This window comes from Ctenocephalides felis, unplaced genomic scaffold, assembly GCF_003426905.1.
Source record: "Ctenocephalides felis isolate EL2017-DRISC unplaced genomic scaffold, ASM342690v1 CF-g0.4_SCAFFOLD_03573, whole genome shotgun sequence".
Classification (NCBI taxonomy): Eukaryota; Metazoa; Arthropoda; class Insecta; order Siphonaptera; family Pulicidae; genus Ctenocephalides; species Ctenocephalides felis.
This window is the reverse complement of record NW_020539727.1, coordinates 18,787,535-18,812,661: the sequence shown is the minus strand read 5'-3', so window position 1 is coordinate 18,812,661 and position 25,127 is coordinate 18,787,535. Positions and strand designations below refer to the sequence as shown.

The following is a 25,127-nucleotide window of genomic DNA, read 5'->3' as shown; positions in this document are numbered from 1 at the left end:
AATTTAGATTGTTTGTCTATTAAAATTTTGATTATAGTATTTATTAATTTTCTGGATCAAAATTAAATTTTGCTTGTCAGTAGAGTCCTTTTTAAATCTTGTAGATCAAAAAAATTTAAATTTGTTCGTCAGTATAGTCTATTGTTAAATTTTCTGCATCAAAATTTTGTTTGCTTTTCAGTAGGGTTCCTTTCTTTAATCTTCTGGATCAAAATTGAAATTTTCTCGTCAGTAGAGTTCCTTTTTAATATTCTAGATCAAATTTAAATTTGCTCGCCCTTTTTCTGATTTACTATAACAAAATTAAGAGTCCTGAACTTTTAGTTATATTTTGCTCATCAGTAGAGTCCTGTTTTTTATTTTGCTCGTCAGTAGAGTTCCTTTTTGCTTTAATTTGTTCGTCAGTAGAGTCCCTTTTTAATATTCCAGCTCAAAATTTAGTTTGCTCGTTAGTAGAATCCCTTCTCTTAAACGACATACTACCGCATTCACAATCAGTTAGTTAAGTGCTTTTTGTACTAAATTTTTTTCTAGAAATATTTTTTATTGATGAACAAATTTGGCGGACCGGCTAGTATATATATATATATATACTAGCCGGCCCGCCAAATTTGTTCAGCAATAAAAAATATTTCTATGTACATATATTTCAAATTATAATAATTTAAAACAATTTTTATAAACGGACCGTTTCCTTTCATATTTTTTCTCCTAGCGACATCTATTTTTCAACTAGGGTCTATACCTTCTCTTTCCTATTTAATATTTCGTGACTCATCAAGTTGATCTTGGATAAAGAATTCAGACTCCGACGATGGTTGGTGGGGCAGTATAATGAACGACTTGTAACGGATAACACATAATGCTAATTTAGGTTTCCACATTTTAGATTTTAAATTATAATACACTGATGATGAGACAAACCTAGTCTCGAAACGTTTGTAAAATTATCTACATATAAATAAAAATAAGTCGGGTTTTGCATTCGTTGGAAAGGTTTCGGGCTTCGCAAGGTTTATAGCTAAGATAATTAGTGGCGCATGGCATCGTGCCTTAATGCAAATTGCTGGAACTTCACGCACCGTAATTAAAAATTCGAATAATGACATTAATGAGAGTTATCAGAATTATGCTTGGTTAAGTGAACGAGCAATTCTTGCCGCAAAGAATAGTAATGTACACGCACTGAATTTCACCATTCAATCAAAAATTGCTGGCGATTTGGTGACATACCAATGATTCCGACTGGTCTTCCGTTTGACTTCAAACGATTGCAATTTCCAGTTCGCAATAACAAGTCTCAAGGCCAATCGCTTAGGGTTTGCGGGATAAATTTCAAATAGATTATTTAGAAAATCATTGTTTTTCACATGGGCAGTTATACGTTGCCTGTTCACGAGTTGAAAAACCATCCGCTTTGTTTGTGTTAACGTCAGACCAAAAAACAAAAAATGTGGTTTACCAAAGAACACTTCAATGAAACGGATAATTTGCGGATTCACTTTCAGATTTACTTAGAGAAGTTCAACTAAAAAACACTTCATTTTTGTAATCGAAATAAATTCATTACTATTGTGTAATAGAATCAAATTTTTCTTTTGAAATATAAAACAAACAAAAAATTTCTTCATCTTTCTCACGAAACCATCTGGTGGCGAAACGGAGTTCGTCGGGTTTGCTAGTATATATATATTAATAAATAAAACGCAATCTACTCCAAAGTACAAAATACAAAAAATATAATATATAGTATATACATCGTACAAAATTTATAATAAAAATATAAAAAATTGACAGTTTTCACACGGAGATCTTCGTTTCAATCACTTAAATAATAATAATAATTATTATAATTATTATATATTAACCGATTTTTCGTTTCATTATCATATCCATAATAATTATTTCAATCTAAATATTTTTTTTTCTATTACCTCTTTCATACGATCCTCCTGAACCTGCCACGAATCTCTCCAACGCTCAGCGTCTCGCCCTCTTCGGACCCTGAAAACCTTCTACAGCCTCCTCCTACTTCGCCCAAAGAAGTACTCGAAGTGGTAGCCGTAGTGTCGGTCGTAGTCGTATTATTACTGGTCGTAGTGGTTGTTGATGTTTCTTCGGTTGTCGTCGAAGAAATTGCATAGGCTGTATAGGTCTTACCACTCTGGGATAAAAAATACATAAATTATCTTATATATAAAAATGGAGTTCTCGATCAAATGATCCGCTAGAACTCGAAAACGGCTAAACCGATTTGGCCAGTCTTGAATGAGTGAGTGATAATTAGTAGGTTGCCGGAAAGGTGAGATATTATTCCAAAGTCGCGTATAAACTTTACATTTTTAATTTGAAAGTTTTTGTAGAAGCGTAATTTGAATAAAACAATCGACGGTGGCTAATACGTCAAATGTCAAATGTCAAACGTTTTTGATAGATGATAGATTTCGATTACGTTTAATAGGATGTTTTAAGTGAATATTATTTAATTATGATTCAATTGTAGTAAGTAGTTTTGTTTGTAGTTATATACAAAAACGTTATTTGATGTAAACAAATTGACGGCTTAAAATATATTTTGAAAATATAAAGCGTTATAATACAGTTATAAAATTATAGTATGTTATTTCTTAATATGTGTACTTAATTATAAAAATATAAAATCAAATAAGTTTCTAACAGAAGAAACTAAAAAATTGCAATGCACACTTGCATAATCTATTTTTATTAGTTGCGAATGGACGGTTGGATATGATATGAGAAGTACTTTTGAAAAATGTTTTAAAAATATAAAATATTATACTAGAGCTATGAAATGTAAGTATGTTATTTCTTAATATGTGTACTAAATTATAAAAATATAAAATCATACATATTTCTAACAAAAAAAGCTATAAATGTGCAATTTTGTAAACGAATGCACTCTTGCAATAGTTGCAAGTCCACGGTTTGATGAATATTTTGAAAAATATTTAAAAATATAAAAAGTTATACTACAGTTACAAAATTTTAGTATGTTATTTCTTAATATGTGTACTAAATTATAAAAATATTTAATTAATTATAAAAATATAAAATATAAGTTGTAGCACTCTTTTTTGCAAATCATATTTTTCTCAAACACGGTGCTCCGAAAGATCTCATTTGTATAATTATATACTCATTGCTATTTATAAAACATTTTTTAGGTTATATATTTTTTATTTATGTTATTTAAATTCAGAACCTAAATTTGGTATCGATCTAGAGGGGCATTTTATCGAATAACATTTTCCCGTTCAAAATATACCTTACTTAGCAAGACAACGTTTGCCGGGTCAGCTAGTGTAATACATTGAGCCTGTTCACAGATTAAAGATTGGGCGAAATATTAAGAGATGATGTTATTTATTTGATTAAATAATAATTAAATATTGTTATTAAATTTTACTTAACGCACAGCGATGTTCTAAAGTTAAATATCAAAATGGGTGTTCCTCAAGGATCAGTCCTTGGTCCATTTTCGTTTCTTCTGGGTCTTGTTTACGAAAACTGTGTTACTTGTGAAACAGAATATTGTGTTTAATTCGAAAGCTAATAATTAGTAACTACATTACCAAAATAGGATTTAGTGAATTTAGTTTATACTTGTTTATAATATTTTTCAAAATGGAATCGACCAAAGGGACATTTTGTCGAATAACATTTTCCCAGTTATAATTTCCCAGAATTTATCAAAGAATAGATAGTAAAATATGAAGGTCCGGGGTTAAAAAGGTCCACCACCAACCAGTAAAGTTAAGCATTGCTTAACAACAATATTTGAACGCAGAGGGAAAAAGATGTATAACCAACTATAATCTTGATTCTCATGACTTTGCTTTCGGGAGATAAACGGTAATCTTTGAAAATCCATAATAAAAGTATTTTCTTCCGTTGGTAGTTTTTTAGCATTAGTTAAAAATGTAATTATTTTGTAAAATACCTTTAAAATTAAAATAAGACATTAAACCTGTTTGCCACCTGGGGTAAAAAGATCTAGATAACAAATTTTTGTTAGACATCAAAAAAGCACATTTCTACAATCATGAAGTAGCTGACAGTAGCTCGTATAATTGGTTTGATTTTTATAATATAATTAATATTTGCTCAAAGTCAAATTGGACCGTCGTGCCTCGTCCTGCTCTACATATATACTTTTTATTAAATTTACTTTAATTCATCGAATGTTACTTGAAACTTTTCAAAAAGCAGGTCAAAGAAGAAATACTTAATTCATTTTCTATCTCTCCTCGCAAAAATTTGAAAATTTTGTATAAGCTCAGTAGTATTATTTACAATAATAAACAAAATCCAGAATTCAAAAAGAATCTGAAAAACTTGAAACGTAATCAATAAGTCGAAAGATCAAAAAAGACATGGATTGAAGTACACCATGTTATAGAAAATGTATCTAGTTTGATTGTATTAATGAAATATAGACTACAAACTAATGGGGTTTATTGTTTTTATAATAACTCGTTGTATATAGCATTCAAACAACGCATCCTTATACACTTAAAGTATTAATATTTTTGATTCTCTAGAAACTGTTCAGAACATACCTTACTTAGCAAAACAACGTTTGCCGGGTCAGCTAGTAAGTATATAAATACAAAATTAGATACGACTATTACCCTTACCCTTTTTCCGCGTTTCCTTCTAAAAGCGACCAAATTCAGTCTCCTCAGGAGCGCATCTTCGTCAAAAGGTTTCGGAGGATGTCGTTGTCTCGGTTTATCGTGGTATTCACCATGCAAATAATTGCTAAAATTGAATTTAGTCTCTTTTTCCGGATAATAATTCCTTTTCGAACAACCTCTGTCCTTTCTGGAACTTGGTCGAGGTTGAGGAGCAAAATGCTGGTGCGGAGATTCCTTCGGAGATCTCTGAAAGTGGGTGACGTGCTGCTGGAGACGCACTTTTGCACCGGGCCTGGAGGAAAAAACAAATTGGTAACTAGTGGTGGTGTATGGCATCGTGCCTTAAGGCAAATTGCTGGAACTTCCCTGGACCGTAATGAAATATTCGAGAAATTTATAAATATATTATTGCAAATATTGTAACTTTCATTATTTTTGCTACCTTGTTATATCTGATGAGCAAATCAAATATAAATCATACGAGTAAATCAATTTATCTCCAGAACAATAACAATCGTCATTTCATTTCGGATTCAATTTCAAAAAAAAAAGTTGCCTAAATAGTTTACACAAAATTGAAAAAGTGCCAGGGCCATATCAGCCGTATCAAAAATACGGGGCCCCCAACTAGCATAAGCAGAAAGTAAAACGATGATTTTTTAAATAAATACTGTTGCTATTTTAATATATTAATTTCATAAACCAAACAAAGATTTCAAAACCTTTGCGACGTAGGTAGTAACTTTTGTCTTTTTGAAATCGAGAATTATTAAACGTTTTCGCAAAACCATCTGTCGATTCTACAAGCAGGTTTAAATACAGAAATCTAAGAAATTTATTTCATTAAGGCACAATAATGGATGCAATAGACTTGCATCTAGTTTTCCCGAAGTAATAACAGTATGCATTTTATTCTTGGATCCCAGTTGCAATCGGATAAAACAAATTTTTCAAAATTAAAACTAATTAAAAATTACGTAAAAACTTTAAGACAGAAACGTCTATCAGAGATGTCACTATTGTTTCTATAGATAGAAACTTTAGAAAATCCAAGGATCACTTAATAATTGTTTTTCGAAAACAGGCAAGGAGAGTGAATATATATCTGGAATCATTTGTGAAAAATTCAGAAAATTAGAGGCAATTAGATAGATAAATAATTAGAATAATAAATAAATAATCTTTCAATTTTATATTTTGTAAAAAAAAAATCTCCTTTTAAGGGCCCTCCCAAACAAATTTTGATACGGGGGCACGCTACGCCCCTGAAAAGTGCTCCCGTATAGTCACAGTCTAAACGCATTTGCAAATAATTCTGTGCGACATTTTCACTTATACTGTACTTAGCTTGGCGGCATTTTCACATTGTTCAATAGTTTTCACACAAAATTGGAAAAGTGCTACAGTATAAAACAGTCTCAACGCACCTGGGTAAACATTTGTACCAGAGTGGCGTTTAGACTGTGCTTAGCCTGGGTAATTTTTTTATTTGAATTTTTAATTCAAAATTACAAAAATATTTTATGGAAAATAAAAAAAGATGTAATAATTTTTTAACCTCAAAAGCAATTGTTTTGTCAATACAAGCAGAAAGTTTTTTAGATCATTCAAATCGGACGCTTAGTTCATTCAAAAACTGCCATTTTTTGCACATTTAGCTCTGTATCTCCGAAATGGCGGGACCTGTCTTTGCCAAAAATTAATCACCACATCTCCCTATCATTACAGATTGAATGTTATTTAGATCATTTAAATTTGATACTCGGTTCTCTCAAAAACTCGATTTGTATTTTTTGCACTCTTTGCTCCGAATCTCCGTAACGGCTGGACCTACTTTTGCCAAAAACTAATCAGCACATCTCCCTGTCAATAGGGATCGAATTTTTTTTAAACCATTCAAATCGGTTGATCATACACACACACATCCATTTTTTCTGAGGTATGCTCCTTAAAAATGTTCAGAAACCTTCGAAACGTCGAGAAATGTAAAAATTTTCATTTACGATTTTCGGCCTATTACTATAACTACCCTACGGAAAGTTAAAAATTACCATTTTTGCGTGGTTTGGATCAGAAGCAAAGACTAAGCAAAAAGGAACTCTACTGACGAGCAAACTCGATTATAGTAAAATAGAATAGAACTCTACTGACGAGCAAATTGATCCTAGATTTTATCATTTTTGTGCGGATCAGAAGCAAAGACTCTAAAAAAAGAACTCTACTGACGAGCAAATACGATTTAAAAAGTAGGAGAAAACCAAATCTAGTTTTGAAAAAAGTTGCTGAAGTCAATAAAAAAATTTACAATTATCATTTTTGTGCAAATCATACACAAGGATTCTAAAAAAGGAACTCTACTGACAGACTCGATTTCATAAAAGTAATAAAGAACTCTACTGACGAGCAAACCGAATCAAATTTTGTAAAAGTTTGTAAAAGTAACTGAAACAATTCACAATTATTATTTTTCTGATCAGTAGCAAGGACTCTACTAAAAAGGAAACTATACTGACGAGCAAACTCGATTTTAAAAAAGTAAAAAAGAACTCTAGTGACGAGCAAACCGAATCTTGTTTCGAAAAGGTTCCTAAAGCAATTGATATAATCACAATTATTTTAGTAATTTGATTATAATTAAGTTGGATCAGAAGCACTCTAAGAAAAGGAACTCTACTGACAAGCAAATTCGTTTTTTTAAAGTAAAATAGTACTCTACTGACGAGCAAACCAAATCTAGTTTTGAAAAAGTTGCTAAAGATGATAAAATTACAATTATTAGAACCAAGGACTATAAAAAAGGAACTGTACTGCCAGACAAATCAATCCGATGATCCGTTCTCTCAAAAGCTCGATTTCTATTTTCTGCACCCTTTGCTTCGTATCTCCGTAACGGCTAGACCTGCCTTTGCCAAAAACTAATCGACACATCTCCCTATCAATAGGAATCGAATAATTTTTGAACCATTCAAATTGATTGATCCGTGCGCCCGAAAACGTGGACGAAAAAATGCGGACATACAAAATACACACACGCACACACACATCTATTATTTCCATATAAAAAACTATAAAGCCCAAGAATCTAATTTTAATAAAAAAATTCTTTTTGACATATAGCTTGAAAACATTATTAATAAAATTTATTCACTGCAGTTTTTATGTTTTTTTGTTTTTACAATCGCCAGTACAATCACCACAATTGTAAATTTGAACATAGTTTTTTATATGGAAACGAATAATATCTCCTCTTCCGTATTATTGTTGTTATTAATACAAAATTATAATGTTTCAGGAATCACTTAACATTTATATGGTAAGTTTCATAAGTAATGTCATAATAAAAATTAACATGTGTTACGGAGGACTTCATTATGGAATATTTGGCGAAAAATATAAAATTCAAACTAGCTGTAAGTGGAATTCTGTCTTCAGGCAATTAAGGCATCGTGCCTTAAGGCAAATTGCTGGAACTACCCGTACCAAAAATTATTATTTTTTTAAAAACGATTAACATTTTTGAAAAAAATTTACTTCGAAAAAATTAGATTTTTGAGAAACTATAAACTATAAATTAGATTTTTGACAAAAAATTAGACAAAAATTTACTTTTTTTTGAAAAAAAATTTTTTTTTTAATTTTTTTTTTCGAAAAAAATGTTTTCTTTATTTTGACATATTTTGAAAGATCTAAACTTTTTTTCAAAGCAATCGTACTGCTTTAACTGCATAAAGACGAAATATCAAACCGCGTAAGCGCCGCGTCGACGTCTAACGCGTAAACATTGGTACGGAACCCATAGGAATGTAAACCAAAATTATACTTATTGTTAAAATCTCTATAAAATATCTGATAATTTGATGTGCATATGTCTAATGATCATTTTTAGACCGCCAAATGGCATTTTTTTTTTACTTTTCTCATTAGATCTCCGAAACTGCTAAACCTGCCTCTATGAAAATTTGATCGGTTCTTCACCTTGTCAATACAAGTAAAATGTTTTTTGAATTATTCAAATCGGACGCTCCGTTCTCTTAAAAACTGAGTTCCCTTTTTTGATACTCATTGCCCCGTATCTTCGGAACGGCTAGACCTGACTTTGCCAAAAACTAATCAGCACGTCTCCTTATCAATACGAATCGAATGTTTTTTGAATTATTCAAATCGGTTGATCGGTGTTCCCGAAATCGTCGACGAAAATTTGTATCCGCACATACATACACACACGCACACATACACACACACACACACACACACACATACATCCATTTTTTCTAAGGTATGCCAAAATATTCAGAAACCTTTGAAACGTCGAGAAATGCAAAAATTTTCATTTTCGATTTTTTTGCGATTACTATAACTTGCCCTACGGGAAGTTAATAAAACTCAAAACTCAAATAAATGTTGAAATTATTTTCACGTGAAATTATAAATATCAAACAAAATAATAAAAAATATTAAATCTGAATCGGGAATTGAACCCCGGAGCAAAAATTAGAATTCCACGACGATAGCCACTCGGCCAATCTGCAAATGATAAGGAAATGCATTGCCGCGCGCTGCTAAAATGCAAACTTTAATTAACTTTTATAATTGAACCGCTTTTCATAGGCCTCTAATATTTTACCACGGTCAGTCAGGCATCAAATCTACCATTGTGCCAAGTTTCATCAAAAACCGAGACGAGCAAAGCGGCGGGTTCTCCTTCTGAGTTATGTCAAAATGTTCAGAAACCTTCAAAACTAATCAAAAATTTTCATTTTCGATTTTCGGCCCATTACTATAACTACCCTATGGGAAGTTAATGAAGATCAAAAGAGCCTTGTAAATTGTTACTAAAACCATTATTACTTATAAAAGGTTATCATAGAGATTAATAAATCTTAAATCCTTATGAATAAAATGTATTCACTGTTTTGTAAATCTTTGCGAGTAGTACTTGCATAATGATAAATTGATTGAATTATATAAGAAAGAACCATTACGAATAAAATTTATCCATCATCTTGCACATCGTTGCACGTTGGAGATTGATGAATCAAATTATATCTCATGAATAATTATTAATAGGATCGATAAAAGATCCTGGACATGTTAATTTTGGCACTTAGATCATTACCATTATAAATGGAACGACCCAGTAAGCAAAATTTAATCACCATATTGCTTTTTGTTAAAAATTTTGACCCATCCAGATAGATAAATCGATCAAATTATAACCTGATCAAGTTATTCATAAAACTAGTGAACAGTCTTGCACATGTTTAGTAAGTGTGGTATCAGGAGATCAATTAATTGACTACATTATCCAATAAAGAACCATTTTTTCATCATCTTGTCTATCGTAGATAATTGTGACACATAGAGATAAGTATATTATGACCAATGGTTATAATTTAAGTTATTTATAGATCTGTCTTGCACATGTATGGACATTTTGGTACCTAGAGATTAACAAAACAATTGAATTGTTAAAGCAACGTATAAATAAATCAAATTTACTCATAATCTTGCCTATCGTTGGAAATTTTGACACATGGACTTAGATGAATCAATCAAATTAGGGAATGCAATACCGGCATACCGGTATACTGAATTACCGGTAAACCGCCCAATTTTTCGGTGGTATTTTTACCGGTATTTATTCCAAAAATACCGGTATTTTCGGTATTTTTACGTAAGCGCTATTTGATACATAATACCCTAAAGTTTAAATTTCTCGGAACAAATTTATCTTTAAATTCCATAATCGCATAAACAGCTGTATCTTCAAGCGATTCTATAAGATAAACAAATGTCAAATATTATCTCAACTCGTCATTAAACTGAATATTTATTGCTTTCCAAAGGGCTTCATATCGTATTACAATAAATAAAATTGGACTGATAGATAATGATGTTTGTTTCAACTTTTGTAAAAATATACTGACTTTTTAAGTGATATATTTCCGCCAAAATATTTTATGTCATATAGATTACCCCTGCGTAGACTTTATTTTTTTTATCTTTATACGTAATAATTATGATAACTACTAAATATTTTTGCTTCTTATCACAATTATAAAATATTATTTTTCGAAAACGTTTCGAAGTTTGAAAATACTATAGAAGCATCATATTGTTTTAAATAACAATACTCAACAATTATAGTAACTTATTATTTATCTCGACAAAGAATCCGATCTTAAACTAGTGTAGAAAAATTATTTTTTTAAAATATTGTAGATTATGCTAATTTAACACATCGGATACAGACAATACAGTTTATTAATTATGATATTTTATGAGTTTTTGGTTTTTCTTACTCATAAGTTTGTTTTTGGTGAAAAGACTCAATATACTCGATGGTGATAATGAATTAGTTAAATTGCATATATTTTTGTTAAATTATTATTTAAAAAAATAAACTTATTGTTTTATTTTATTGTTTTTATTGTTTAGTTGAATATAGTTGTAGTTGTATATACATTTTTTTATATTTGTACTAGTAACTTTCAATATTGTTTACATTTGTTTAAGATAATAAAACTTCCGGTAATTTACCTGTATTCCGGTTTTAAAATGAAAAATTACCGAAATACCGGTATTGAAATTTTTCATCGGTATTGCATTTCCTAAATCAAATTATAACTAATGGTTACATTTTGAGTCATCTATAGATTTGTCTTGCACATGCATGGACATTTTGGTACCTAGAGAGTAAAAAATAAAAAAAATCAAACTCAACTTACCATTCTTGTTTTCTAGTATACTGTCTGCTGCTGTATTCAGCACCTTCGTTAACCCTATGCGCCGGTGTTTTGGCACAAGTGTTCCCCAATTTTTCCAAATATTTCTCCCAAGACTTATCCGAAAAGCAACTTTTATCCGGCGACAAAGTAACGTTGTACTTCTTTTTTTCCTTATCCTTGCAATAATATTTCTGAAGTGCAGAAGGATACACCACGTGGTCAGATTCAGGATCTGGTTGACATCCGACGCTTGTCGTGATTTTAGGAGGCACTTCTGGGACTTTTGGAGACTTCAAAATACTTTCACTGGGTTTTCTGCAAAAAAATATTCAAACATTATTCAAGAACCAAATTGTCTATTATTAGTTTTTGGCAAAGGCAGGTCCAGCGGTTTCGGAGATACAGAGCTAAATGTGCAAAAAATGGCAGTTTTTGAGTGAACTAAGAGTCCGATTCGAATGATCTAAAACACTTTCTGCTTGTATTGACAAAACAATTGCTTTTGAGGATAAAAGATTATTACATCTTTTTTTATTTTTCATAAAATATTGTTGTAACTTTGGATTAAAAAATTCAAAAAATTACCCAGGCTAAGCACAGTCTAAGCTCTAACTCTGGTACAAATGTTTACCCAAGTGCGTTTAGACTGTTTATGTAGGGAGCACTTTTCCAATTTTGTGAGAAAACTATTGAAAAATGTGAAAATGCCGTCAAGCTAAGCACAGTATAAGTGAAAATGTCGCACAGAATTATTTGCAAATGCGTTTAGACTGTGACTATACGGGAGCACTTTTTCAATTTTGTGTAAATTAAACAACTTTTTTTTTATTTGAATTCGAAACGAAATGACGATTGTTAAAGTTCTGGAGATAAATTGATTTATGATTTACATTTGATTTGCTCAGATATAACAAGATAGCAAAAATAATGAAAGTTACAGTATTTGTGATAATATATTTGAAAACGTTTAAAATTTCTCGAATATTTCATTATGGTACGGGAAGTTCCAGCAATTTGTCTTAGGGCACGATACAATACATCACTAGATAATTTTAAAATTCACGCATATGGTTCAAATAATGTTCTCGACAATATGGAATAACCGATTTATAAAATTGAAAAATCATTCGGTTCGTACTCGATCGCGAGGCGTTTTTGCAAAAGGCAATTTTGCCGTTTCGGAGGTATGGAGCGCAAAGGGTGTAAAAACGGTTATGCAGTTTTTGAGAGAACGGATCATCCAATTAGATTAATTCAAAAAACATTTTGCTTGAGTAGACGGTGTGCAAAAAATGCATTTACAGAAAATTTAATTATTTTGAAAATTTTCAAAAAAAAACCAAGTTTTAAAAAACTCATATTTTCGAAATTCTCTTAACAAAATTTAAGAATATTTCGATTATTTCAAAAAAAAAATCGAATATTTACAAAAATTTCCAAATTTTCAAAACATTTAGAAAAAACTTTTTTTTTTTAAATTCCAAAAAAATTCAACCTTCTAAAAAGATGTCTAAATTATCAAAATATTTCTAAAATATCAAAAAAATCTAATTTAAAAAAATGAGCTCTTGTAAACATTTGACGTGGACGTTTCATTATTGTGCTAAATAATGAAATATCAAATTCAAAGTCGTTTTATTCAAAACTTTTATATCGGAGTGTATAAAAGTGTTTCCTAGGAAAAGTTGTAAATTTTATCTAGTTTCACCCTATCTAACTGAAAAGGGGTGATTCCATATGAAATTTGTGAGTTATTTGACAAAAACCAAAAAAATGTCCATCCTCTTGTGAACATAAGTTTTTTATAAACGACGCTGGTCGCCCAATTTAAAAAACGCTTATAAGTTTACAGTATGTAATAAATAATCTATTTGAAATTATTAAAAACAACTATTGATTATTCTAATTCTTCGAATGTTTAATTACGGTACGGGAAGTTCCAGCAATTTGCCTTAAGGCTCGATGCCATACACCACTAGTCATTATCATTATTCTTACTTTGGTAACAAGTCTAGCATTTTCTTCAACGCAGTGGCGTCCAGGATTATCTGGTGATCGCAAGAAGGTGTTTCTGGGATTTGTCGTATAGGACACTTGCATGCTTCGGCTTGACCAGGATTATCAGGATGTCCGATGTAACCAGGCAAGGAATCTGGTGTCATGATCAAGGAACAACCTTTGCTTACAGAATACTGTTCAGTACCTGAAATATTGAATGATTTATGTATAGGGTTTGTCGCTTTTCAAAAACCGGTTTTAAAAACCGGTTTTTTGTGAAAATTATGTAATTCGAAAACCGGTTTTTTAGTGAAAAAAGTCGGTTTTACTGTATATATGGAAAATGACAAATATAGCCAAATATAAAAGCGTTTCGATTCTTGAAATCATATCGTTTCAATAGCATTTGATATCTTACCAGACTGCAATGGTTCCCAGAAAGGTTTTTTATATATTGATTTAGATTTTTATACCAGTGTATATATTAATTTAAATCAGTGTGACTTTTTCTTGAAGAATCAACTTCCTCTACTCAAACTTAAAAAAAGAGTTTTAAACCCTAGAAGCCACAAATTAAATAACAAAAAACTTGGAATTATTATATCAGGCTTTAAAAACAATTAAGCATAATTTGGTCTCAAGTATGAGAGTATTTTCTATTTCAGGAAATTTTGTGAGTAAACAAAGGACACGTCTAAGTAGCAAATCGATAGACGTTCTGAATTTTTTTAAATTATATTTTATTAAACAAAAAAAAAACAATTAGAATGTTTGAAATTAATTAATTAAAATTGCTCGGAACAGAAATAGTTGTTTAGCTTAATTGTTTTTGAAACTAAAATTGATATTAACAAGTATGTATCAACTAGGGTTTATACAAAAACCGACATTTCAGAAAACCGGTTTTCGAATTGCAATTTTACCAAAAAAACGGGTTTAACCGGTTTTCGAATTTTATACCGAAAATAAATTTTTGCTTAAATATTCTGTAATTTATCCGCAAATTTAGTGTAATTTAGAGCAGTATTTGACTGAATTTATTTATTGTTCAATTTTATGGATAGTAAACAAAATTATTTTAATTTTAATTAGTATAACTAAAAAATAATAGTTTATCTTGATTAAATAACTTTGAAAATAATTATTCGTTATTCATGCATCATTTTCACATATAAGAATGAAAATATTTTTATGATAGTGAAAGGAAAGTTTTCGAATAAATAAAAATAATATATTTTTAAATAAAAAAAATTCATTAAATAAAAAAAAATAAAAAAAATATTAGATACATGTTTATACATATTAGGTAGTCAAATATCTCCCTTCCGCTTGTTTGCTCTTGGTTTATAATACAAAAAGGCGGAAGGGAGATATTTGACAACCTTATACTTGTTAATATCAATTTTAGTTTTAAAAACGATTAAGTTTTTCTAATTCTAAGTTTTTTGTTCTTTAATTTGTGGCTTCTAGGGTTTAAAACTCTTTTTTTAAGTTTGAGCAGAGAAAGTTACTTCTTAAAGAAGAAGTCACACTGATTTATATTAATATATACACTGGTATAAAAATCTAAATTAATATATACAAAACCTTTCTGGGAACCATGGCAAATTTATAAGATATGAAATGCTATTGAACCGATATGATTTCAAGAATCAAAACGCTTTCATCTATCTTTTATATTTGGCTATATTTATCATTTTCCACATATACAGTAAAAACCGACTTTTTCACTAAAAAACCGGTTTTCGAATTCCATAATTTTCGCCAAAAAAACGGTTTTTAAAACCGGTTTTTGAAAACTGACAAACCCTAGTATGTATCAACATGTATCTGATATTTTTTTATTTTTTTTATTTAATGATTTTTTTTTATTTAAAAATGTATTATTTTTATTTATTCGAAAACTTTACTTTCACTATCATAAAAATATTTTCATTGTTATATGTGAAAATGATGCATGAATAACGAATAATTATTTTCATAGTTATTTAATCAAGATAAACTATTATGTTTTAGTTCTACTAATTAAAATTAAAATAATTTTGTTTACTATCTAGAAAATTGAACAATAAATAAATTCCGTCAAATACTACTCTAAATTACACTAAATTTGCAGATAAATTACAGAATGTTCGAGCAAAAATTTATTTTCTATATAAAATTCGAAAACCGGTTAAAACCGGTTTTGTAGTAAAATTAAAATTCGAAAACCGGTTTTGTGAAATATCGGTTTTTGTATAAACCCTAGTTGAGATAAAATTTAGGTGTACCTCCTGCTACTCTCATGACACTTCCACAGCAGGTGCTATCAGATTTTTTACTTGGTTTCAAATCGACAAGGACGACACTTTTGTCACTGCATTTGCTCTTCTTTTTTTCGAGCTTCTCTTTGCTTTTTGCCTTATCTTGATCATATTTATCTTGGTGCTTCCTGCAATAGACATCAGGACTTCTATTGTCAACATTTTCATCCTCTGGAGATTCATTATTTCCTGTACATTGCCTAAAGAATTTATTGGTTGTACTGCATCGATGAGAACATACTGCAGTTGCAGACTTTATGGCACAAGTATCGAATTGTGTCGATTTGCAAGATGATGCCCTTGAGGTCTGGGAACGCCTTGGTGTACGATGATGTTTGCTAAAAAAAAGAGTGCACATAAGGATCACACGCGATTGAAGTAAAACTTATTTGCTACTGTACAAGATGGCATTTAAGTAAAAATAAATTCATCATATAACAATTTTGAATAATGTTCATCAGTAATATGGTAACACTCGTGATGCACACATTTATTAGTGCCAACCATTATACGCATTTATATAATGATAAATTATAAATTATATATTTATAATAGCATTAAAAATATGTATAACATTTAAAAACAATAATGTAATCAAGGTCATACTTCAAAAACGACACGATCAGTTTGTCATTGTAATTAGCTTTCAGAAATAAAAATTCATTAGAGAAATGAAGTAATTGCTGATTAATAAATTCTATAACATTTGTTCACACAGTGGATTATGTTAAACAACGCCTAAACAAATATTGCTTTTGCAAATTAACTCATCCTGTAACAATTGTGTTTGAAGAACTTCATGTAATTAAAATTAACATACATTCATTTACTGTTTGTATTGTTTTCGCTGACGATATAATCTCATTCCTTGAACCGCTGTACTATCTGTCTTGCCTAAAAAATTGAAGCCATACTTTTATATTTGTTTTATTTATCAAGCCCTGCACATAGCTTGATCTATGAACCATTTGCTTTTTTATGTGAACGTTAATGCAATAATCACCAATATTACGAGGTAATAAGTTAACCATACTTATAATTTGGCCGAATATTCCAAGTTGTCCATTTGCATGTCGCAATCGTCTAATTTTCATGAAACACAACCAAGGTAAAATTAATCTTTCAGATACATTATCTAGTTTAGGTAGATAATTTGGTATATGTGGAAATACAAACCCGTTAAATTTACACAAAGTGGGAATTTCACCCAAATTTAATGCCTTTCGACAATATTCAGAAAACCATAATTAAGAAATTGTTTTTGAGCTTCATTTAATATTTTTAAGTCACTTTGAAACCAAAGTCGATCACACACAAAGCATACATAGCCAAAACTATCATTTGTAAATTGTTTTTCAAACAATTTTCGTGCACTCCTAAACAAATTGAAGTCTTTATATGGAAGTTCAAATACTTCATTTGACTCTTGCAAAAGATCAGTTCTTGTCACATTATATGCAGAATCATTAATTTGCAATTGACGTGATGTAGTTGCTGTATCAGAAAAAGTTACAGCAGTACTTTCATCTAAAAAAATAACAGAATAATATGTTTAAATGTGAGCAGTTTAAGCGTTTTTCAGGAGTCAAATAGCAAAAAAAAATTCTTACTTATTTCAATTGTGTTGACATTAACGTCTAAATAGATACCTGGCTCAAGATTTTCTAATAAATTAGCAGTAAACAATGTATTTTCCTGCAGCTGTTTTATTTTTTGACGATGTAATCTTGATCTTTTAGAGTTTGTAAAAGGCTTTGAACCTATATCAATATTTATAATAACTATTATAATAAATTAAAATTAGTCTTCATAGCCATCATAAAAGAGAAACATGTAAACTTTCTTTAAACTTCCAATAAAGAAATATTGTTTTTACAATTTCACTCATCATGTAATTGTGTTTGTAGAACTTCATGTAATTGAAATTAACATACGTTTATTAACTGCTTGTTTGTTTTGACTATTTCGCTGGCGATACAGTTTCATTCTTTGAGCAACTGTTGTATCTGTCTTTTCTATAAAAATATTTTCCATTTTAGTAATAACCTCAAAGGTATATAGTAAACTCGTAAAACTCGAATAATACAAATTACTTCAATAAACTTACGTTTCTTACGCAGCGCAGATTTTTCATTTGTTTCATTATTTGCACTACAATTATTTATGGGGGACGGGATAAAATATTTTTTCGATCTAGGCATTTTTTATTAACTCACGATTTAACACGATATTAACACACCGGAAATTTGAACAATATGCTTCACGCTTTCGGTGACGTACGCACGTATAAAGTCACGCATACCAAGAAACCTCGCATAAATACGACCAATCAAATCGACCCGTATAGAAATCATATCACCGAGAGCAAATGACTTTCACTTGACCTTGCCGTAACAATTTTTGTTGCATTTGTACGGATTTACACCCATGTCGAGCCTAAAGAAGGTAACATTTACTGGTATCTACTTACATTGAATCACCACTCCTATTGGTAGTAGTCGTCTCATTCTCACTACACTCTGTGATCCTGTTCAAGCCACTGTTTGCAGGTGAAGGATCCCTGACAACTTCAACAACCCTATCTCTGATACTACTATCCAAACTGCCCTCCAAAATATCACTGACCCTGCATCTGTCCCTCGGAGTAGCCGTCACAGATAAAGTGCTTTTCCTCAAACCTCTATCCGGTGAAGCCAAAGAATAATTACTTTTTCTCGCCATAGAAATTTTCTTGTCGTCCATATAACACCGGACTGACGGAGACGAAGGACAACTTGTCCCTTCTTGGTCTTCTAGTACTGAAGGTGATTTGCACGAAGGGCTTTTGCAAGATGGAGTTCTACAGGACGGAGACTTGGCACTTGCTTCGGATTGTCTACGACTTGCACCCTGGGGTAAAAGACTTTTTATGAAAACATCAGCTTTTAAAAAAGTTTTTTTTAAGTAGTGCAGTAAACGAAGAGGAAAAAAGGGTATAACCACTAAATTTTTTTACTGTGCTCCTAATTGCATGAAATTTTGGAATTAGGTTCATCTTACCCTCAAGTTCAAAAGTGAAATCAATTCGGGTTAGGGATGACACATTTACATTTTACATTTACATTACATTTTTTCAATAACGTCGGGAATCGATAGAACAACTAATTATAAAAAAAAATGTCTGTTATAGGTTTTCAAAAAAACTAATACTTTTCAAGTTACTGGCTTCTAAAGATTCATATATTTTTGGCGTTTTTGTTCGTTTGTTTGCAAATATCTCCGAAAATATACATTTTAACGAAAATCATGTAATGAACAAAATAATGTCAATAAAAGTCTTAATAAATCGGTGTTTCATAAAGTGTTCTAGGAAAAATATTAAGCAAGATTTGAAAGAGCAAAGTCGTTTTTTATTTCGTTCAAGATTTAATTGTTGTATTTAAAGCCACATAGTGGCGAGGTTTTACATTTTATGCATTTCGGTAAAATTGGATTTTATAGTGCTCAACATAAGCTTTAAAATGTGTGCTGTTACAAGTATTATTTTTATATTTTTATATAAGTTTGTTGCGTGTAAAATGAGTAAGCTAACATGCAAATAAAAAGCATATATGATGTTTTTTTCTTTTAAATCATATGGTTTAATGAGCGCCATTTCCACTAGAATTAAAGTCATTCACATTCTATTTAGAATTCACTTCATTATAGACATCTTGATGGATTCTAGCAGATTCACTACTTTAGTACAAACTATTTTCAGACAACCCACGATTTTATAACAACTTTTTTTGCCGATTTTTTTAAAAATCGAACTTATTTTCTTTATATCTCAAAAAGAATAAAAGATACGTATAAAAGCATATAGATAAAAATCAAAGGGATCTTTCTGGCTTATTATTGTTTTTTATTATTTTTCTTTCATTGACAGAGTTATGATTGTTTAAAGAGTGCGCGGCCGCGCAATTAGAATCTCTCTCGAATCCTTTAACGGTTCGCCGTTTCAAAATGAGAAGAGTTACGAAAAAAATTATAATAAAAAAGTTGTAGCCCTTTTATTTAGCTTTCAAATGGTATATTACAAATTGTGATGGAGTCGAAATTAAAAGAGTTATGACCCGAAAACTAATCGCATTTTTGTCGAATTGTGTCCATATTTCGAGCAATGTATAAGTAGGCGGTATTTGGTGCCCAAAACTATATATATATATATATATATATATATATATATATATATATATATATATATATATATATTAACAAAGTCTAATAATCGGGCATAACCGATTATGTTATGCTATATGATATATGATATATATTAGACTTTGTTAATACATATGTCAACATCAAATTCAGAATCATACAAAATATATATATATATATATATATGTGTGTGTGTGTGTGTGTGTATATATATATATCTTCATGGTACAGAATTTTGGCAGGCAATTTATTCTTATAGTAAAGTATCTTATAACTGAATGGTCCACGTGTTAAATAAATTAATATAGTTTTATATCACTATAGTCAAATGAAAGTTTAATAATTGCAGTAACAAGAACAACAAATATACGAGTTTAGACAAAATTATACTGGGTACTAGTGTTATATTAACTGTTTTTATTCAAGTGTAGTGTTAAGAGTTGAACAAATTATGGATATGGTAATTATTTTCGAGAAATTGAAATAACATTCATATCATTTTGGATTTCTTAAATTTCTTTCAATTTCAAAATAATTTTTTCAAACAATTTTTCATCAAGGAGTTGTTTTTAAGGATCTAAACAAGGTTAAAAATTTGATAATCAAGATAGAAAACATAAAATATTATTTACTTTATACGTAATTCTAATTATATCATACCGAAATTTATTTTTAAGTGTTTTTTTCTCAATTTAAAGATTGTTTGAAGGGTTTTAGGGTTTTCACGGAGTTGAAAATGATTTTATTGCAAGGTAAATGTATTAAAAAATATTGTTTAATTATATCCTTTAATATTAAAAATATTTTCTAGTGATAAAACGGCTCAATAGTCACTTATTCATTAAGGGGTCGCAACCCGAATTGTTTTCACTTTTGAACTTGAGGTTAAGATAAACATAATTCCAAAATTTCACGCAAATCAGAGTAAAAAAATTCAGAGGTTATACCCTTTTTTCCTCTCTCTTTACTTCATTAATGGTGCATTCTTACCCTTGATGGTGGTTTATCATTAACTTCAGGTTTGCTCCGACTTTTAGTATTGAGCTCGAAATTTAACATCTCATCTGATGAACCAATGGAACACTCTTCAGCACAAAGACCGCCGTAAGGAATTATGATGTCCCTCGTGCAACTAAATGCTGGTAAAAAAAAAGTTGTGCTAAGAATAAAATATCGAATTCAAAGTCGTTTTATTCAAAACTTTTATATTGGAGGATATAAAAGTGTTCCCTACGAAATGTTGTAAATTTTATCTAGTTTCATCCTATCTAACTGAAAAGGAGTGGTTTCATATGAATTTGTTGAGTTATTTGACAAAAACCAAAAAAATGTCCCGAATTTTCTATATTTATTGCTACTAAAGAATGAAATATCGAATTCAAAGTCGTTTTATTCAAAACTTTTATATCGGAGTGTATAAAAGTATTCTCTAGGAAATGTTGTAAATTTTATCTAGTTTCACCCTATCTAACTGAAAAGCGGTGGTTCCATATGATTTTTTTTGAGTTATTTACAATTTGTGTACCAAAAATGCATATTAGTGCATTGGTAATCTTATCACTTATAACAACTTTGGTGAAACTATGTGGTATATTTCGATGAGTTTCTGTATATCTTCTAAACCTGCCTTTGAATTTTAAAACTGTCTATGGCAGATATATAGCCAAAGGTACCATCTATATATTGTTCTTACAACACATTTTAGTAAAACCAAAATTAGTGACCAAAAACCGCACTTGAATGCAACACTTTAGATATTGGACAAAATTTGGTATTTCTGCCCAAGCCTGCTAAATTATGCAAGTATTTTGGTGAATTTTTATATCTAAGATTTGTATATAGATTTATATATATATATATATATATATATAAGTATATAATTTAAAATTATATCTGCAAAGCCATTACGATACGAAAATGAATGCTATTGTTTCGTGCGCGCGTTTTAAGAATGTTTCCAAAGAGAATGTATGTTATGCAAACGATATTATATTCATATAAATATACATATATACATATATACATATATATATATATATATATACGTATATATGCATATTTGTATATATATACATATGAAACATAGTTGTTTCTGTACGAATAACGGTTGGTTTTTGAACAATTCAAAATAGAACGACCTAGCGGATAATATTTGTATATTACATACATATTTATGTATATATATATATATATATATATATATATATATATATAATAGTAGACACTATGAAGTATATTATGACCAATTTTCAAGTCTTAACTATAAATAGTATAATTTTTAAAAATCCTTACAACCGACTTTACTCACTTGGATTCATCAAAACAAAGTAAAATCTCGTGGTGCCATTTATCCAGATTAATATTTTTATTAAAAAATGTATATTGGGAATCATCGATTTTAGTATTTGTTGTCATAGTAGACATATTGACGTATATTTGGACCAATTTTCAAGTCTTAACTATAAATAGTATAATTTATAAAAATCCTCAAAACCGACTTTACTGTTTTGGATTCAGTCATAACAAAGCAAATGCTTTGGTGTCATTTATCTAAATTAGTATTTTTATTAAAAATGTATTTGAGAAATCATCGGTTTTAGTATTTGCTGTCATAGTAGACACATTGAAGTATATTTGGATCAATTTTCAAGTCTTAACTATAAATAGTATAATTTCTAAAAATCCTCAAAACCAACATTATTCTTTTAAATTCAGTCAAAACAAAGCAAATGTCTTGGTGTTATTTATCTAGGTTAATATTTTTTTAAAAAAATATTCAAGAGGAATCACCGATTTTAGTATTTGCATTTTTAAGTCTTAATCATAAATCGTTTAATTTATAAAAAAATTCAAACCAAAAACAAAAAAATGTCCCGAATTTTCTATATTTATTGCTTAAGAATGAAATATCGAATTCAAAGTCGTTTCATTCAAAACTTTTATGTCGGAGTGTATAAAAGTGTTCCCTAGGAAATGTTGTAAATTTTAACTAGTTTTACCCTATCTAACTGAAAAGGGGTGGTTCCATATGAAATTTTTGAGTTATTTGACAAAAACCAAAAAAATATCCCAAATTTTCTATATTTATTAAGATTTTTATTAGTGTATTTATTAATCATGTACTTACTGCCATCACAATTCCGTCTCCTGTGTTGACTCTTTTTACCCTCAGTGTCTTTCTTTTTTTTACCATCATCTTTAGAAATTTTCTTATCATCCTTATCAGCACCACCAGCATAAACCTCCCGCCTGATCTCAGATAAAAGTCTAAATTCATGGACGTGCACTCCTGAGGATTCTTCTTGTATAGTGTTGGACGCCACTGGTTTGCGTTTTACTGATATTGGTGGTGAAATTGGTGGAGGTTCTACGGAATTTATTGGCGATTTAGGAGTTTTGTCTTCGATGGTGGTGAAGGTTGACAAGGATGGCCTGTGACGTAACGCTGCCTTGGATCTGTAAATATGATGAGTTATAAAACAATGTTTTAAGGGTTAAACCACCACTTTTCCAGTTAAATAGAGTGAAATGAGATAAAATTCACAATATTTCCTAGGGAACACTTTTATACACTCCGATATAAATGTTTTGAATAAAACGACTTTGAATTCGATATTTCATTCTTAAGCAATAAATATAGAAAATTCGGGGCATTTTTTTGGTTTTTGTCAAATAACTCAAAAATTCATATGAAACCTCCGCTTTTCAGTTAGATAGGGTAAAACTAGATAAAATTCACATTTTAATGGTTATGGTTGTTGTATTACCTGTATGATGCACATCTTTTTTGCAAAGCTTGAAGGTTGTCATCAATTTGATCAATTTCTGATGAAATGCATTGGCCTATGCGTTCTGTTATAATCGGCATAGTAGTTGCATCAAAACTAAAAACCAACAAAAAATATTTATTAACTTCCCGTAGTGTAGTTATTGTAATCGTCCAAAAATCGAACATGAAAATTTTTGCATTTCTCGGCGTTTTGAAGGTTTCTGAACACTTTGGCACACCTCAGAAAACATGGATGTGTATGTGTTTTGTATGTATGGAAACAATTTTTCGTTTATTTTTGGGCGCACGGATCAACCGATGTGAATGATTCATTTACCATTCGATTCCTATTGATAGGGAGATGTGCTGATTAGTTTTTGGCAAAGGCAGGTCCAGCCGTTACGGAGATACGGAGCAAAGAGTGCAGAGAATACAAATCAAGTTTTTGAAAGAACGGAGTATCAGATTTGAACGATCTAATAAATGTTCAATTTGTAATGATTGGGAGAAGAGGTGATTAGTTTTTGGCAAAGACAGGTCCCGCCATTTCGAAGATACAAGGCTAAATGTGCAACAAATTGCAGTTTTTGAGAGAACTAAGCGTCCGATTTGATTGATCTAAAAAACTTTCTGCGTGTGGTATGTATGATTTCGTTTCAAATAAAATTACCCAAATTTCAGATGAATATAAGTTCTAATTCATTTCGGTTTTGCTTAAGTAATTTTTTTTTAATCAGACAAAATTACGTAGAAAACATGCCTAAAATTTATGATTTTCGAATACATAATTGTATACATAGATAATAGGTTGTCAAATATCTCCCTTCCGCCTTTTTGTATTATGAACCAAGAGCAAAAAAGCGGAAGGGAGATATTTGACAACCTAATAATACATATCATGTGTAGTTTCTTGCTATTTTTTTCAAAAATGTCGAAATGTCATTTCAAATTATTTTTATCGTATCTAATAATGCAATGCTAAATAAATTGTTCGGTATTCATTTGCCAAATTTCGAAATTAGTTACATTACATTATATGGCTATTAAAACAATGTAATCGAGAAAAAATTTAGTGGGTTGGATTACAGAACTAATAACGAAATTTACTTACTTACATACAATTTTGACTATTTATTTCGAAAATTAAGCTTTTGTTTTCACTAAAACTAACTAATGCGATTTAAACGCATTTAAAATATCTAATTATATTAACTACAATGCACAAACACGTGTCTTAGTAATAGTTTTATTTCTTATAGTAATAGTGTCTTAGTAATCTTTTTTTATTTTCCATAAAATATTTTTGTAATTTTGGATTAAAAAATCAAAAAATTACCCAGGCTAAGCACTTCGAATTTTGTGAGAAAACTAATGAAAAATGCGAAAATGCCGCCAAGCTAAGCGCAGTATAAGTGAAAATGTCGCACAGAGTTATTCGCAAATGCGTTTAGACTGTGACTATACGGGAGCACTTTTTCAGATTTGTGAATTC

The 25,127-nt window shown here is 30.0% G+C and overlaps 2 protein-coding genes across 2 annotated transcripts in view; both read right to left on the bottom strand.

Moving 5' to 3' along the window:
- Positions 1-1,933: 1,933 nt before the first annotated feature.
- On the bottom strand, positions 1,934-17,721 carry LOC113389712. Its single transcript, XM_026626727.1, has 8 exons — positions 17,622-17,721; positions 17,298-17,447; positions 17,049-17,214; positions 15,655-16,025; positions 13,385-13,589; positions 11,387-11,701; positions 4,659-4,950; positions 1,934-2,164 (listed from the first exon to the last, which is right to left on the bottom strand). The coding sequence occupies exons 1-8, from the start codon at positions 17,719-17,721 to the stop codon at positions 1,940-1,942; spliced, it is 1,824 nt and encodes a 607-aa protein (XP_026482512.1). The 3' UTR covers positions 1,934-1,939.
- A 432-nt stretch (positions 17,722-18,153) lies between these two features.
- LOC113389711 overlaps positions 18,154-25,127 on the bottom strand; it is a 34,215-nt gene continuing 27,241 nt past the window's right edge. Inside the window, exons 15-18 of the mRNA XM_026626725.1 lie at positions 23,634-23,750; positions 22,994-23,322; positions 20,857-21,005; positions 18,154-18,576 (exon numbers count right to left, since the gene is read on the bottom strand). Coding sequence (XP_026482510.1) covers positions 18,154-18,576; positions 20,857-21,005; positions 22,994-23,322; positions 23,634-23,750 — 1,018 coding nt within the window. The remainder of the gene's footprint in view (positions 18,577-20,856; positions 21,006-22,993; positions 23,323-23,633; positions 23,751-25,127) is intronic.

Bases quoted from the DNA above. Each gene is read 5' to 3' on its own strand.
- LOC113389712 (XM_026626727.1), bottom strand. From the start codon at position 17,721: ATGGAAAATATTTTTATAGAAAAGACAGATACAACAGTTGCTCAAAGA. The intron at 17,448-17,621 runs GTATGTTAATTT...ATATTGATATAG, and splicing joins CAAACAAGCAGTTAATAAAC to GTTCAAAGCCTTTTACAAAC. The intron at 4,951-11,386 runs GTAAGTTGAGTT...TTTTTCCTCCAG, and splicing joins TATACTAGAAAACAAGAATG to GCCCGGTGCAAAAGTGCGTC.